The 16,862-nt window shown below is 49.1% G+C and overlaps 1 protein-coding gene across 2 annotated transcripts in view; it reads left to right on the top strand.

Moving 5' to 3' along the window:
• The window catches only part of DAAM1 (dishevelled associated activator of morphogenesis 1), a 94,376-nt gene that overhangs the window by 40,117 nt on the left and 37,397 nt on the right, over positions 1-16,862 (top strand). For both annotated transcript variants that reach the window (XM_051621910.1, XM_051621909.1), the window contains exon 4: positions 11,828-11,917. In XM_051621910.1, coding sequence (XP_051477870.1) covers positions 11,828-11,917 — 90 coding nt within the window. The remainder of the gene's footprint in view (positions 1-11,827; positions 11,918-16,862) is intronic.

Here is a 16,862-nt window from a genome sequence, read left to right as displayed (position 1 = left end):
AGATTTCAGGCCTGGGACAGGTGGTATCTTTGGGGACATTGCAGTGGTAGGTTTGGTCACTGGGGTGGACAATCCTCCCAGAGACCAACAATCCAGCAGGATCCCTGCTCCACAGGTCCCAGCCTCCTGCAGGCATCGAAGGGCAAAAGTTCTTTGTTTTTGGAGCCATCCCGCAAAATATTCTCTGGGCTTTGGGTCTGTTCAGCCTGTTCATCTGAGTCAGGAAACATCCATAGTGTGAGAAATCATTGATTGTCCCATGCCAGCAGCAGAGGACAAGGGTCTAAACTGCAGGACATGGAGCAGCTGTGACTCCAAGGTCAGCTAAAGGCTTGATGTGCTCCATCCCAGCCAGCAGTTTGCAGGCAGGCAGGGCTTTTTCCCTGGCTCAGGGCAGAGGCAGATGTTGTTGCTGTGATCGATGACTGATCACTGCTGCCTCCAGGAGGAACCTTTTCCCTTTCCTTCCCATTCCTCCTGCCTGGGCTGAATGGGTTTTCCTCAGGGTATTGTTGGGATGTCGCTCAAGCGGGCACCGGCCCCATCTGAAAAGCTTTTCTTTGTCCTCTGTCCTGGTGGGGCTCCGGCCAGGCCCAGCCACCCAGGGAGGAGCAGGTGCTGGCAGGGAGGCACAAACAAAAGCAGGGGATTTCAGCAAGATTTACTGATTTGCAGCTCCCTTGGCTGGGACAAGGCTTTATGATTTCGTGCAGCTCTCCTTGCACTGACACTGGTGTGTCCCTCTGCTTGGTGTTTGCTCGTAGGGGCTCATGCAGGAGTGTGGTACCTGGCAGCCACATCCATTGGACTGAAGAAGTTTCAGGAGCCATTGATCCTCCTGCAGGACATAATCAGGAGGATTGTTGTGCTGTGGGCCTGCTCAGCCCCAGTGAGGGGGAATATCTGGGGCTGCATGAGCTGCCTGCAAACTGGGAGAACAAAGCTGTGCCATCTGCCACGGCTTCTTTCAAGAGGCTCCTGCATATCCAGGCTAACAATACAACATTTCTTCAAAGCCTGAAATCTTGCTTGCATGCTCAGAGAAAGCACTTGCAAAGCTCCACATAATGGTGCCATATGGTAGATCTTGCCATAACAATCCTCTCTATTTTCTGCCAGCAACTAGACTTTCCACCAGATGGGTAAATGACTGATGTCCTTTATATCTGCTTAACACTCCTTGTCACTCTGAGGTTTGTAATGAAACGCTCAGTGTGTGGTGATGTGCATCAGCCCCATGGGATCTGTCCAGGCAGGGGGGTGGGGGCATGGGGATGTTGAATGGCTTGGTCTGGAGAGGGCAGAGGGATCCCTGGCACGACCCAGGACACCTCACTGGCTCTGTCTGTGGTGGGGCTGGTGGCAGTCTCTGTCCCAGCAGTAGGAGAGCAATGCTCTGGCAGCACCTCACACCACCTGGGTGCTCAGAGATGCTGCCGGGTCCAGCGTGGCTTTGCACAGCCCTGCAGTATGAGGTGCTGCCTCTTCCTGGTCCCTCACCTCGTTCCCACCCTGCATCCCTGCTGGTAGAGGGATGTGCTCAGAGGAGATGCTGCCCCACCTGCCTCTCAAGGCTTGTCCTCCCAAATTCCTGGGTTTTGCAGAAATTCCGGTTACTGCTCCCGATGGAGCTTCTCAGGCTTTTTACCTCCGACTTGTCTTTAGCAACAGAGAAGAAATTAGAGCAGCCTCCCTCTAGCCTTGCAGCTCCCCTGGAATGTGCAGCAGCCCATTTCTAGCCCACGAAACCAGAGCAGGTATCCTTCCCCAGGTCCTTCCACCCAGTCTCCAGCAGCCAGCAGGTCTTGGAGACCTGGGGAGGTGACACCAGGAGGCAGGTGGCTGGTGGCTGTGTGGTGTCCCCAGTCCCCGGGCTCAGGACAAGTGCAGACAGACCCTTGCTCTGTGTCATTGCACAGGGTTAGTGACTGTCTCCACTGGGATCTGCTGAAGGGGAGAGATTCACACACCATCTCCAAAGTGCTGGGCTTTATGCCTTCCCTTCCCATGATATGGAAGGCTGCTCCATCCTTCTCTGCTGCTTTATGAAGTAGTGGAAACTCAGGGGGAAAAAAAAAATAAAAATAAAAAAAAAGGGTCTCTGGCAGCTTACAAGATTTATCACAGCATTTGTTTTTGCTGTACTTGGGGAAACTCATGCATTTCCATCAGAGCTGCTCTTTGGATGCTATCTGTTAGGAGATAACATCCCCGTCACAGAGATTAATCCTTTGAAATGCTTCATGGTGGGCAATTGCTCTGTGCCTCACCATGTGGGGTGCTTGGGTGAGATGCTCCATGCATAACTGCCCTGCAGAGCTGTGCCCTCCTGCCCTCTTGGCATGCCAGGACAATTGCCATTTTACGTGCTGCTCCAACAGGGAGCAGAGGACAACCTCAGTGTGAGGAGGAGGGAGTGGTGCAGCCAGTCTGAGCACTGCTCCATGTTAATAGCAGCTCTGGGTTGGGAACTCACTGCTAGTGACATCCAAGTTTTACTTGGGAACTGGAGTAATACACTTTTCCCCTGGTTTCTAATCCCATAAGGAGAAAGTATGAGGTTTTGGGCCTTGCAAAACAACACGGCTTTTGAGTAACAGCTGAGGGATCAGCTGCAAAGCCAAGCTTTGCATTTCATGCTTGCAGATCACCTGTCATTTTTTGCTGCCCGGTCTTTGCAGCATTAAGGACTTTGGGATTTTGGGAACCACTGAACAGCAGCCGAAGCCATTTTCCCATATATCTGCAAAGAAAAGTATGCAGCTTGTACCCAGAAAACACACGACTGCTATAGCCCTTGTGTCCTGGGCAAGACACCCCTTTCTGCAGAGCCTGTCCAGGGTCAGACAGACAGCACAGGGTTCCTGACCCCATCCCACCAACTGTCTCTCAAGACCAAGCTCCCTTGAGCTTATGAACCGCTTTTAAGGAAGAAAACCAAGTGATCTGGTGAGATCTGCTTTGAAGTTCCCTCTGCAGGGAACTGGGTGGTTCTGCTCATTAGATGCAAACAGTCTGGACCTGCCACGCTGCTCACAGCGCTCGTTTTCATCACCTCGTGGTGTTACACCCTCACAGATAATCTCTTAAACACATGTTTTGATAGGTGAGCACCTGAGAGAGAAGACGCACACCTACTTGGCGAGAAAATAAGGACTTTCCGCCTACATACATTCCACAGACCTGAATGGAGTAATCCACTGAGGACCACTCTATTTCAGCTGAAGCATTTGTGTAATTGCAGTATCTGTTACACCTCCAAACTAGTGGGGGGGCTTGCCCAAAACCCACGCTGTTCCCCACCCACAATTTTACAAAGGACCCATGTTATAGCACAATGTGAGTCCCAGATGAAGGCAGAGAGCACATAAGAAACCCCTTTGTTTCCAGGAGAAGTACAGCTGAAGTGGAAAAATTATATGGTCTACCTGCTAAATGCTTTCCATTTTGCACCTCATAAAAGAGGAGGCCACATCCCTGGGAGGTGCCTGGGCAGCTCATTTGTTAACGTGTTGGTGACCTTAATTGGGGCATTTAGGGTTTTTTGGCTTGCACCACCTCCAAGTGTTGCTGGCACAGGTCACCACAGAGAGTACTGGCCCCCTTTGGATGGGGCATCTGCTCCAGCCGTGGTCTTCTCCTTCCTGACACCTTGGTGATTGGGTGGTGTTGCTGGAGTTACGGGCAGGATTGAGCAGCATGCACATTGTGCTTCATCACCAGTCTCAGCAGAGAGTGTTCCTGCTGGGAATGGCACGTGCTTGCCTTGTACCCGTTGGCAGACACAAAGGAAAGCTGTTCATGCTGCTGTTGTATCTGTCACCAGCAGTCTGGGTGTCCCTTGGCATGTGACCTTCACCAAGATCAGCAGCCGAGGCTTTCTGCAGCCCCGCAGGCAGGATCCTGCCTGACCACCCTGTGGTCAGAATTTCCATCAGCTCCCAGGTTCAAATCAATACTGGTAGTTATGGGGATCAGCTTCCCTTCCCCAACAACGCCTGACACCTCTAGGGCCATCTGATGTCTCTTGAGCTAGGCATCTTTCTGGATCTCAAACCTTGGTGAGATATTGCCTCCTTGCAGGGTGACTCTCTGCTGTGCACCTGCTCAGGGTCTTAAAAATGACCTTAGGATGCTAAATGTGACCAAAGCCGTGGTTGTGGGTCAATAAGAATCACTTGTCCCAACCAAGCCACAGGTATGGAAGGAGCCCACTTCTATCTTGTGTTGCCATCAGCATCAGGCTGTAGCTGGCTCCTGCTCCCCTCGGCTGCACCCCTAGGGTCCCATGCACAGAGCAGTAAATAACAGAATGGTTTGGGTTGGAAGGGACCTTCAAGATCATCTATTTCCAACCTGCCTGCATGGGCAGGGACACCTCCCACTTGACCAGGTTGCTCAAAGTTCCATCCAGTCTGGCCTTGAACACTTCCAGGAATGGGGCAGCCACAACTGGCCAACTGCCACAATTTAAATCACAGGATCACAGAATATTAGGGGTTGGAAGGAACCTCTGAAGATCATCGAGTCCAATCCCCCTGCAGGAGCAAAAAACCACATGCAACTAGGGCAGATCACTCAGAAAGGCATCTAGACAGGTCTTGAAAGTCTCCAGAGAAGGAGACTTCACAACCTCTATGGGGAGCCTGTCCCAGGGCTCTGTAACCCTCAGAGTAAAGAAGTCATGTTGAGGTGGAACTTCCTGTGCTCGAGTTTGAGTCCATTGCCCCTCAGCCTATCACAGGGCACAGTGAAAAGAGCTTGTCCCTGCCTTCTTGGTGGCCAGCCCTCATGTATTTATAGACATTAATCTTGGGAAGCTTTAAGGATCGAGTCAATGTGGAGCTTTGCAGCCACTGATTCCCATCCAGCCCCTTTTCAATGCTCTTCCTAGGGCCTTAGCTGTGGAAACCTTGGAGCAGTTGAACCCCAGACCAAGCATGCACAGCTTTCCTAAGTGAGCATCTGCATTGGGCAGGGGACATCTGAAGCCAGCTTGACCCATTGTTTGACTTCCAACTTCAGTAGCTGTCAGGGATACCAGCAGCAAAGGTGGCATCTACAAACTGACTAAAAAGGGAGCTGCTTCTTTGGATCCATAAACAGGTAGGAAATCCACATCTGAAACCACCTTCTTATTTATTTGCCTGCTCTGTGCTTTATTATGGTACAAGGTGCACCCAGCAAGCCCAGCTGTGGCTGACTTGAATTTTGTCCATTTTAGTGATCACAGTAGTAAATAACAGGCTGATGCATCTAATTTTTTTGTGTTCAGGGTTTCTGTACAATTGTGTGGGAAAAGCACATTGGGGATCAACTTGCAGGGCTTCTCGATCTGAGAGTGCTCTTCAGGGTAAAACTGCACAGATCAATAACTCAGGCTGTGAAAGTACCCTGTGTTAATTAAAATGGAAGAGAGGTTTTCCACGTGATGTTGGTGAAAAGGTCACAGAGGGCCAAGCTCAATAAATAAATACAAATTTATATTTGCAGTTACATAGTACAACAAAAAAGATTGAGAAACCTAAGTAGTTACTTCTGTTTTAAAAGATACCAATATTGGCATATGAGCACCTTTAAAACCTTTAGCCTATTAAAGAACTTAATTAAATGAAGTAATATTAAAGCAGTACATGCTGTCTGCCTCAGTTAAGTGTTTGGACTGATGGGAGCATGAACCAGCTGCAGCCTGAGTTTATTGAGGAGCTAAATCAGCTATTGATGGCCATAATCTTTCCTGCAGAAGAAGAAAGGAACACATATTTTATTTATGCCTGTCCAATGTGTTAAGGTCAATAACTGAAAGCTGCAGAGCAGGGTGGATTGGGGTCTTTGCTCTTCCAGTTTGGGATGAAAAATGCAACATGGGAAGAGGCTGACTAGGTATAAGTGCTTCAAAGTACTTAGCGTGATTCCTTGTTGCTGCCACTCATTCCCTTGCCGTAGGCAATTCCCCTTATTCAAAAAATGCATTACATGAGAAAGGCAAAATTAATAAAAATCTTCTATCTGTTATGCTTCTTGATTAAGAGAGATGAATAGTTGCCTTTTTGTTTGTGTTCTGTAATTGTCACGAGTAAATTAAAAATACACAGTGATAATATTGGCTGGGGTTGGTTTGTCTGGAGATTTGAGTTCTCAGGCTCCTATGGCCGAAAAAATGTGTACTAGGGAGGAAGTATTTTTATTACCAATGCTAAAATACTTCATTCACTACCTTCCTATTTAAAAAAACACACACAAACCCAAGCACTGAGATAAATCTGCATACGTGGAGAGTTGTAGTGGCCTAAAGAAACGTGGCGGATTGAGAAGCTCCTCGGGCGGTGCAGGATGCATTTCAAGGCGGGTGTTCTTTGCACTGTAACAACTCCTGATTAATGAGTCTGTGGCTTTAGGAAAAGTGCTTAAAAAAGAAAGTAAGGAGCTAAGGAAGAAGGTGGGTGCAGCTGGCAGAGGGGGCTGGCAGTGGGGGCAGGCAGCTGCCTGGCCGGCCATGTGGGCAGCCCCGTGGCCAAATGGAAGAAGATTAGATGAGGCATGGGGGGAAAAATGCTGATTGCCATTTCCCTTGACACCACAGCCTTCTGGGATAAATCAAACTGATGGACTTGGAAAAGAATGCCTGGAAGAGAGAGAAAAAGCGATATGACCTCTGAGAAGGGAAGCTGATGCAGGCTTCAACAGGCCATTTTTGGTTTTTTTAATTCCCGTGCTCTACCAGTTGGTGCCAAATGTTGCCAAAAAGTTCCTGTTTGATTCTTTCTTTCTATGTGTTTTTGTTATTTTTTCTTTTCAGAGCAATTTTCATCTCTCATTTTTCACTTGAGGATGCAGGAGAGCTTGCCATTATGTGCTGTAATCTTTCTGGTGCCCTTAAGGAAGTTTCTAAACTCTGTCCATCCATCCACCAGGAGTAAATTCACTTACTCTTTATCATGTTCATCACTTACTGATCCAGTGATGTATTTCTGTGTGTGTGTATATCTATATATAAATCCAGAGCAAGCCAGCAAATTTTCATTAACTTTTTTTCCAGTTATGGCAATGGATGACTTCCATTTTTTACCCTATCTCCACATGTTTTGGTTACACAATTTGTCAGCCAGAAGGGTGCAACAGACTTTTCAGTTACTCATCTTTCTTCCTATGACCCCTGAAGATACTCTGGGGGTACAGACCCCTGCACAGGGAATTGTTCTTGACTTAATTTCTGCTCCCAAGGTGCTTCTTGGTTTGGGGTCCCATGGGACCTGTGGGATGGAGGGGAGGAACCTGTGATGGTCATGCTGGGGTATTGTGGCCATGAATGGGCAGCGCTTGGGTTCACCCACCTCTAAGAGCCCATCCTGGAGGTCGTTCCTGAAGTCCAGAGATTTGCAGCATCCTGGTCTTGTCCCTATTAAAACCTGTGGCTCTCAGCCTGTGGAAGACACTCATTAAAATGTCTACCATGCAATGGGTGGAGTGACAGGGACAGGAGGTTGCACTGAGGATCATGCTGTGAGTTTGGGGCTGGACTTGGTGCCCTTTCTGCTGGGAGGGTCAGACATTTCTTCCAGTGGCAGTGCCTTGCTTTTCTGCTTGGCCTGGCTTTGCTTTCAGGAGATGGTTGGTGACTAGGGTGGCTGCAAACCAGAGAGGTTGTGGGGTCTCCCTCCTTGGAGATACTCAAAAGCTGTCTGGGCAATGGCTCTAGGTGGCCCTGCTTGATCAGAGGGCTGGACCACAGAGGACCTCCAGTGGCCTGGGCTCCAACTTAGCATGTGATTGCCACCTCAGGGAGGTATGGACCATGGAAGCATACCTGCTTCCCCCCCCCCCCGACAAGTGTCACTGTGTCCTCCAAGGGAAAGGTGCAGGAGCACCTGTTAGAAACTTGTTTGGCCCATGGAATCATGCTCACAGCGTGCTGAGCCAAGCCATGTGTTTCTAAGGTAGCTTTAGGAGGTCAGTGTGAGATCACCTGCACTGGAGCTCGTGCCATGCTCAGAGGGAGGGAGGGGAGGTGTGCTTGGCTTGGGCAGGGAGCCCTTGGCAAAGCAAGCTGCGTGGAAGTCTTTTACCTCCCAGAAATAGCAAATAAACGCTGAGAATCAAATCTCCTATGTGAGGGTTTCTTTTTAAATCATATTCAAATGACAATTTAATGTGGAAACATGTTTCCTGATCTCAAGGTGAATAGTTTAACTCTACGGGATAAATATTTAAGAGTAGTGTACCTCTTTCCAGTAAAAACACTCTGGGCAGAGACTTCCTTTTGGTAGCAAAATGAGGCTGTTACTTTACGTGCCTTTGACCCAGTTCCAAAAAAATACTTACAGCAGAGAAGCTGGCAGCTCCTGCCATGGGAAGCAGCCAGGTGGAAGGGGCCGAGCTGTGAAAGGTGAGGCTGAAGTGAGGGGTGAGGGCTGCAGGGGTGATGGACCCAACCCACCAGTTATCTTCTCACTCTTCAGCAGCTGCCAACGCCACACGCTGCAGCAGGAGCGCGAGGCTTGCAAATGGCCTATAAAATTAATTGCCAGTTAGAATCACCTAATTATCAAGCTCGTGATTATTAATTGAAGGCACATCTGGGTTTGAGGTTGTGCACAGCTTCTCTGCCTCGCTACAACCCTGCCGTGCGATTGCTGAAGGCTTTGTCAGACAAGTGTGTGTACAGTGGTCTCTGGGCCCCCGGAAAATGGCTGATGTTCGTGTCCTCTCTTGGTCTTCTGGAGTTTGAGGGGCAGTTTATGAGCAGCCTGCTTTGGGCCAAGGAGTACTGAGATAGCCAGAGGAAGGCCATGAAGATCATCCGAGGGCTGGAGCACCTTTCCTGTGGGAACAGACTGAGAGAGTTTGGATTATTCAGTCTGGAGAAGAGGAGGCTCCAGGGAGACCTTAGAGCACCTCCCAGTGCCTGAAGTGGCTACAGGAAAGCTGAGGAGGGATTTTTACAAGGGCTTGGAGTGATAGGACAAGGAGGGATGGTTTCAAACTGAAATTAGATCGGATATTAGGAAGAAACTTCTTACTGTGAGGGTGGTGAGACCCTGGCCCAGGTTGTCCAGAGAAGCTGTGGCTGCCCCATCCCTGGAAGTGTTGAAGGGCAGGTTGGATGGGACTTGGAGCAACCTGGGCTATGTCCCTGCCCGTGCAGGGGGTTGGAACTAGATGATCTTGAAGGTCCCTGCCAACCCAAACCAGTCTGTTATCAGTGAGCATAAGCAAAGGGCTGGAGGTGGGTGCAGGAATCCCCATGCACACCATGTAAGGACCCGACTCTTCACGGGGAAGTCGCTGTTACAGCTCAGATGAACAGTCATTAGTCCCTGTTGGATTATGAGGATTTTCGTACTCTCTGGGTGCCACGTAGTGTTTATTTAAACACCTCTACCAAGCATCCTGCAAGATGTCATTAGGTAGGTGTTGCTGAATGATGTAGGGCTGTGATGACTGAACATGTTAGAGCTGAGGCACAAGGAAATGTGCTGTGTGGGGCTCAGAAGCATTTCTGCACCTTTTTTGGATGTGTTTGCACGCTGTCATGTACCAGCACCTAATAAGATCTTCTGCTTTATCCTTTCTTACTCCCGCTTCGGCTTCAGTTCAGTTTAGATTCCTCTTTTCTTGGTTAATAAATCTTCACCTTTGCACAAGTTGTATTTTTAGGGCATGGGTACTTTGAAAGTTTCAATAAGTATTTTTCTAAGGACCTGAGTAGAGATGTGCATGGCTGGTGCTTTTGGGCCTGAATCCCAGATTCAGGTGGCAGGGAAGCAGGGTCACAGTGGAAGCACTTTCTTGTGCTCAGTCAAACCCTCACCTTGGAGGTAAATACTCATCAGGAGACCTTTTTCCTCTCCCACAGTCCCAGGTGTACTTTTCCAATGAGCTGAATTTCAGATGGGTCCCTGTGTCATCCTTCAGACGTGGAGAATTGGGGCTGAAACAGAGCTTGAGTGTCTGACCAGTTTGTAGCCTGAGGAGACACAGTGGAGGAGGACATAGGGTGCAATTTTGGTTTTGAGGCATGGGAGGATGATGGGACTTGCCCAAGACTGGGGAGTCCGTGAGCCAGGTTCTCCTCCCTGCATGCAGGAGGAGGAGAGGCATCTCAGTCTGGGCTCAGGCTTTTTCAGTCCTCATTTTCTTCCAAGTCTCTCTTAACAGCAGCACGTTTATGTGTTGTAAGGGTGTCTTGCAAGTCTGCTTCCAGAGCCCCACCAACATCAGCTCTGTAAAGCATGGTGGTTTGAAGAGTCAGTTGATATGGGGGCAAAAAGTCAAGGAAGAGGCAAAGCTTCTCTGTTCACATGTAATGGAAAAAGCTCCATGACACCTTTCCTTTTGAGGAGTAATTTCATCAAGAAGTGAAATCAATACCTGAAGTGGATGTATAAGCTTTTCCAAGATGGCCAGGACTGCCAGCAGCCCTCTGTCACTGCCTGTTGTGCTGGCCTTTGGGTTTGGGTTACAGGAGAGCTGAAAGCTCCCTTTGGAGGCTATTGGGTGCAATATGAGCTTTAATTAGATCAGCTGAATTCTGTTGTGGCCTATAGGCTTGCTGATGCAGAGCCCCATCTTTCCCCATAGGCATCTTGCTCAGCCTTCACCCAATGGGGTTTTTACTCTTGATTGGGTTACCAGGGGCTACCAGCTTTAGTTGGTACATGTTATTATTCAGGCAGGGAAACTTAATGAGTCTCCATATGGTATCTGGGGAGGGGTTTGCCTTTTTTAGTTGCTGAAATTAAGTGTAATTTTTAATGGGGATCCTCTTAATTAAATCCACGGGCTGGGTGGGATGAGTTGGCTGGAGGCCATGGCAGTGCTTTCGTGTGACCTTCTGCAGCATCTCCAGCACTCCCACTGCCCCACCAACACCCCTCCAGCACTAGGATTGTCATCAGTGGTGGGGTGACTTTAAGAGACATCCATGGTTGTAAGATCAATGCTGGCTTTAGCAACAAGCCTCCCAGCCCTGCCTGAATGTCTTATTTAGTTCTGTGATAAGAGCTTTGACCTACATCTAGCACCAGGAAGCAACGAGGCTTTGATAATGCTCGGGCAGCCTGGTGGAGGGCACAGTGGTAACCGAGCGTCCGAGTCGAAAATGGATCTGTCTGTTAAAATAACATCAGATCAACCAATAAAGCTTTCAGTCAGTAAACAGCTTTATCTCTGCCTGGCAATACGTAGTCCAGTTTTGATGGAGAGGTTGTATCTCTTTATTAACTGTAGATATTAGGAAAAGAGCTTTCTATTTTTAGTTAGAGGGAAAACAAACCAAAAGCCAAAAAAAACCCCTGCAGTTTTTGATGAAATGCAGGTGTCAGTGATGGAAATGGGCTGGGTCACTCAGGGTGCTCACTGAAGCAGTTCTGTGGTGGTTAAAAAGAAAGGTTCTGTTTGAATTGTTCTTCATTGTTTGTGTCTTAGATGTATGTGGTCTATCATCTGAAGCTCTCAGTCCTCAGTGGGAGCCTCTCTTGTGGGCAGCTGTAGTGGCTTCATGGATCTCCTTTCTAAAACACTTGCTGCCTTTGAAAGCAATGAAGGCAATGCCCAGAGGAACAAGGCAGGGAGGTTTGCAGCCCCATCCTGCTGGCAGCTGCCTGTAGCCCGGGAGTCAGGGGAAGGTCAGCAACAGCAGGATGGGAATTCACATCATGGCCCTGACAAATCGATAGTCACGGGGCGATGCTGCTGGGCCACGGCTGTGCTGTGGTGTGACCCCACATCAGTTCATGCTGCTTGTCTGAGGGGTTGTGCCTGTGCCATCACCCATTCGTGTACTCATGATTCATGTGTTGGGTTTTTTTTTTTTTCCCCTTTCCAGGATGAACTTGACCTCACGGACAAGCACAGAGAGGCCATGTTTGCGCTGCCGGCAGAGAAGAAGTGGCAGATCTACTGCAGCAAGAAGAAAGTAAGAGACCCATCCACACTGTGGTTGCCTTCTGTGCATGGTGGGGAGAAGATGTGGAGAGGGACACAGCTCTCTTGGGATGCCAAGTGGTGTTGGGGGTGTCACAGAAATGCATCTGTTCTCTGGGGAAGCTAGGGCCACCAGGGAGGTGGGGATGTTCAGCTGACAGAGTTGGGGTTGTTCAGCCTGGAAAACAGAAGGCTCTGGGGAGACCTCCTTGTGGCCTTTCAATATTTAAAGCAGGCTTATAAGAAAGATGGGGGCAGACTTTTTAGCAGGGTCTTTTGTGACAGGACAAGGGGTCATGGTTTTAAACTAAAAGAGTTTAGATTCAGACTAGATATAAGGAAGAAATTTTTTACAGTGAGGTTGGTGAAACATCGCCACAGGTTGTCCAGAGAGGTGGTAGATGCCTCATCCCTGGAAACAGGGTTGCTCTGGTCTAGTTGAAGATGTCCCTGCTCACTGCAGGGGGTTGGACTAGATGTGACCTTTAAAGGTTCCTTCCAACCCAAACTGTGCTGTGGGTCTATGATTCAGTTCCCAAACCCGACACTGTGTCCCCAGCCTGGCTGCAGGAGGAGGCTCAGCAGTGCTGGCAGTCGCCTGGCCCCGCTCGAAGGCTGCTCAGTCCCACTACTGCCTCTTTCCCCCTGCTGCAGCAATGGCACCAGATTTTCCAGCCACATTTCAGGCCAAGAGCAGGCTTACCTTGCTCATGTGGGATTAAGTTTTAAGCCTCTCATAAATACCCCTGAAATCCCTGTATTATTGTTAGACAGAGGCCGGCCGTGTCCGAGATTGAAATTGGAGGGGAGAAAAGATGTTAACAAATTACAGGCCCTGGTCTGAATCAACAAGGAAAGGGGCAGGGGATGCTCACTCGTCACTGCCTGTTGGATAAGCCAAGCTGTGCTCTGGTGCATCTGGATAAGGGGAGACAACGGAGACTTAAATCAAGCAAAGCCATGTAATTATTACTGTGAGTGGAGATTACATGCTATCTAATCTCCTGAGGAAGGGCTTAGATGGGGCTGATGGTGCCTCTTTCCTGTTCCTGCACCCCTTTGCGCTTGCAGGTTTTTAAATACTCTGCTGGGAAACTCTGCTCCCAGAGGGTGTTGAAGGAAGGAGCCATGGAAGTGTTCTGTGGCATCCTCAAAGGAGGATGCCCATGTGAGGCTGGATCCTGGCTGGTTCTGCTCTGGTCGTTGTTCCTCTGGCTGCTCTCTGCTGCTCCTTCCCTGCTTGTGATGCTGCTTTGGTGAGCTGCAGAGCATATGTGCCACTGCTTGCTCTCAGGGAGGTGTGCTGGTGGAGACAAATACTTTTCTCCTGCTTTTTAATTAAAAATAAGTGAGGCCATATCAATGGAGGCTCCAGTTGTGACGGAAACAAGGAACCACATGGGCTGGAGATGGGTGGTCTCTATGCATGGCAGGATCAGTCCTGCTCCTATGTGATGAGGACCAGCAGGCAGCAGAAACATCAGCAGCTATCCAGCAGCTCATGGTGAATCTTACTCATGTACCTGTGTTTTTATGAGGGCAACTCACCTCCATTATAGCCTGGCATTGAGGAGAGGGACTGGACTTCTCCAGCTGAGAACAATGGCTGTGTTTTGGCCAGGGCAGTGGAGCTGGAGACAGGGCTCTTACCTCCCTGCCTGCCTGCAGGCTGAACAGCGGTGATTTGGGATGTCCAGGATGCCCCAGGCCCTTTGGCCTGCCTGTGTTTGACAGCAGGTTGTTGCTTGAGATGCTGGTGACACTCTGGTGACTTACCAAGCATTCAAAATCATCCCCTGAGCAGTTTTACTCTTTCCTCTGCTGTCAGTTTTGTCTCCTGTTGGAAACAGTCAGATGAGTCAGGCAACTTTGGTCAGACATTGAGTCTGAAAGCCCCAGTTTGGGGCATTCCCAATTTTTAGCATTTTCCCTATTTTCCTGCTGGTTGCAGTGTGCTCTGCCACAGTCACAGAGACTACCTGCAATGAGCTCCACCTTAAAAGAACACCATGAGACAGGGCAGAAAAGCTCCCCAGCCTTCTCCTGGGGGTTTTCCTTGAAAATCAGCTTTACTGGGCTCTAGAATATGTGGTGCTGTGGATGTAGCCCACACAGCCAGGACTCTCCCCTGCCTCTGTTGATGGCAAAGGTGTGTGCAGCACAGAAGGCATCTCAATATCCTTTTAGCACATTCCCTGACTCCATGGGCCGTGACTTCCCAGCTTGCCATTGGTGCCACCCACCATACTTGGCTCTCCAGAGTGTGTCCCAGTTGTTGCATGTTTTATGTATTCCTGTAATGGCAGATTTGGTAAAAAGTGACTAAAACGAGTCACTTCGTTGTGCTGGGTTGTCCTGGAAAGGGACCTGGCAGCACCTGGCCTCTCATTGAGAGGAAATAAGGGACAACCAGATATTCCACAGGCATATTTCCTTCCCTGGAATATTTTCTCCTGGCCTGCAGCCCCGTATCCTGGTTTCTCTGCCCTGCAGGCAGCTGTTTTTATCCCAACCCACAAGCACTGCCTTAGCAGGGCGGAGTTTTTGTCCTCCCTGATTGTCCATCCATGGAGATGTTGGGTCTGATCCCTGCTCGGAGTTGGGGGGGGGGGCGTTGCACTAGATGAACTCCTCATGGTCCCATCCCACCTGCATCACCCTGTGATGCTGGAGGCAGGGGGGAGGGCAGAGATATAAAAAGCATCTCGTGATGGGGGCTGGCGAGTCTGTCGAGACTGAAGTCTGAATTAGATCCCGCAGCGCTCGGGTCAGGAGAGAGATTGAAAGATTATTGCAGAGACCTTCTTTGAAGTTGTCAGCCCCCTCTATGGCTGTAACAAAGCAGGCAAAGGTGAAGGTGGAGATTCATTAACAGCAGGGTGAAATCTGCTTTTAGAAGTGGTATTTCTGGAGGATGACTCGTTTCATACCTCATCCCGAAATATTTCACTCCCTGCTGGCCCCTCTCTCCAGGAGAGGATATTGCTCGGAAGTGCAGGGAGGAAGCAGGAAGGGTTTCCAGCTTTACTGTTTCTTTGGCTGTGGGTTTGCTTCCATGGAAGAGGGTGACTCAGGATGGCCTTTCTCAGGAGGCCACGCTCCGAAGGGAGTTAATAATTAACACTGTTGTGCTTAGTCTGCAGCACCTCTTAATTGCAGGAGGTTTGGCTCCTGCCAGCCATGTCAAGCTATTAAAGCAGCTCGCCGGGTCATTTTTGTGAGCCTGGAAACATGGGTGGTTACAGGCAGAAGCTCAGCATAAATAACCAGGTGGAAGAGACTGGTAGTGAAAACCAGTTCAGGTGAATGCAGGCTCTGGCTTTGCCCCCTTCTCTTTCCATTCAGCTGAGCTCTCTGAGCATCTGAAAAGCCAGGGGAGGAGGGAAAAAGGACCTGCAGGGATGTCAAGCTGTGCTGCACTCTAAGTTGTGTTGAAAAGCTGTGAGCATTGCCAGCACTGGGTGGTAGCTCTCAGCAGTGTTAAGCTGCCCTCTGCAAGCAAAACTTCTATCTAAAATTTCCTCAGATATTGGATATAAAGCCAGGGTTGCTTTTTCTTAGGAGAAGGCAGTTGTGATGTTTTGGCAAGGGAGAATAGGGAAAAATGTGATAAGTAGGGAAATGAGTGATGGCTCTCCAGTTATGCTGTTTTTCCCAGCCAGCCAGCCTCTTTCCCCTCTAACTGTGCCTTCCACCCACTCCCTCCAGAGAACTTCCCTTTTCAGTTCACTCTTCCACTTGTCCTGCTCAGTCCTGTGGCTCATTCACAGGGCTCTTGTTGCTACTTCATTCAAAAAAACATCCATTTCATTTCTTTTTGCTGAACTAAGAGCAAAAACTGACCAACATGGGATGAAAGGGAAGGAGGAAAAAATAGCTCAGCTTTTTGCTGTGCTGCTGGGTCGCCTGGGATGGATGAGAAGCATCCTCAGCATCCAGATATACCTGTGGTTATTGCAGCAGCAGGTTGAAATATCACCTCAGGTGTCATTTTCTCAGACTGGCTGAGAGAAACAGGCTGTTTGCAAGGCTGGGGGTATTTTTCAATGGGAAACGTTTATGGTTTTTATCTTTAAAGGTAATTCCCTTTTTAGTTCCAATCACAACACACTTTTGTTTAAGCAAGGTTTTTCTCCCTCTCCGGCCAAAAAATGCATCTGTTAGCAATCTTTTTGGGTTTTAAAGCAAAGCTTTTCAAGCAATGAACCAGCTGACTAGGAAAGGCATCTGGTCATTCTATATTTGCTTATGGGGAGCAGAGCTTTTGAACCCTGGGAAAAGCACATGAGGGCAGGTGTGTATTTGCAGAGGAGAGGGTATAGGAAGTGCTAGGATGTGGAATACTGGAGTTGTCTGGGATGGGACAGTTTGGACCCTGTGAGATCCCAGCTCAAGGAGAACCTGATGAAATTACAGCCCTTCACAGCATCGCTCATGGAGAAATGGCCTTAGTTGCCTCATTTAGGATTTGTTGGGGGATACCTGGGAGAGCCAAGTGGCTGGAAGGATGAGGAAGACCTAGAGACTATGATAGGCCAAAACTTTTACCAGCAAAGTTGGCAGAGCTGACCTGGATTTAAACCTCCTGTGCAGACTGCAGACCTGTCTGCTTTCAAACCCACCTGCACCACTGTCTGCTTCATTTTGACCTTGCAAAGAAGCATCCAGGTGGATCATCCATGGCAGAAAGAGAGGGGGGTGTCCAGAACGTGGTGGGCTGCCAGCTGCCACCAGTTTTCCCTTGCTCTGCTGCTAAGGAGCAGCAAGGAGAGGTGGGGAACACTGTGCGAAAGAAAGATGCAATCAGAAAGATGCATACAAATGAAGGGGATGGCTTCTGTTTTTGCAGCAGGTGCCAACTGAATAGGGATTATTTTTAATCCCTGGCTGTGTCTCTCCTGGTGTGAAGTTCTCTTAGGGCAGAACAGCCTTGCAGG

Source organism: Apus apus, chromosome 5 (assembly GCF_020740795.1).
Source record: "Apus apus isolate bApuApu2 chromosome 5, bApuApu2.pri.cur, whole genome shotgun sequence".
NCBI classification, from domain to species: Eukaryota; Metazoa; Chordata; class Aves; order Apodiformes; family Apodidae; genus Apus; species Apus apus.
The sequence above is the reverse complement of the archived record's forward strand: the minus strand, read 5'-3'. Positions and strand labels throughout refer to the sequence as shown.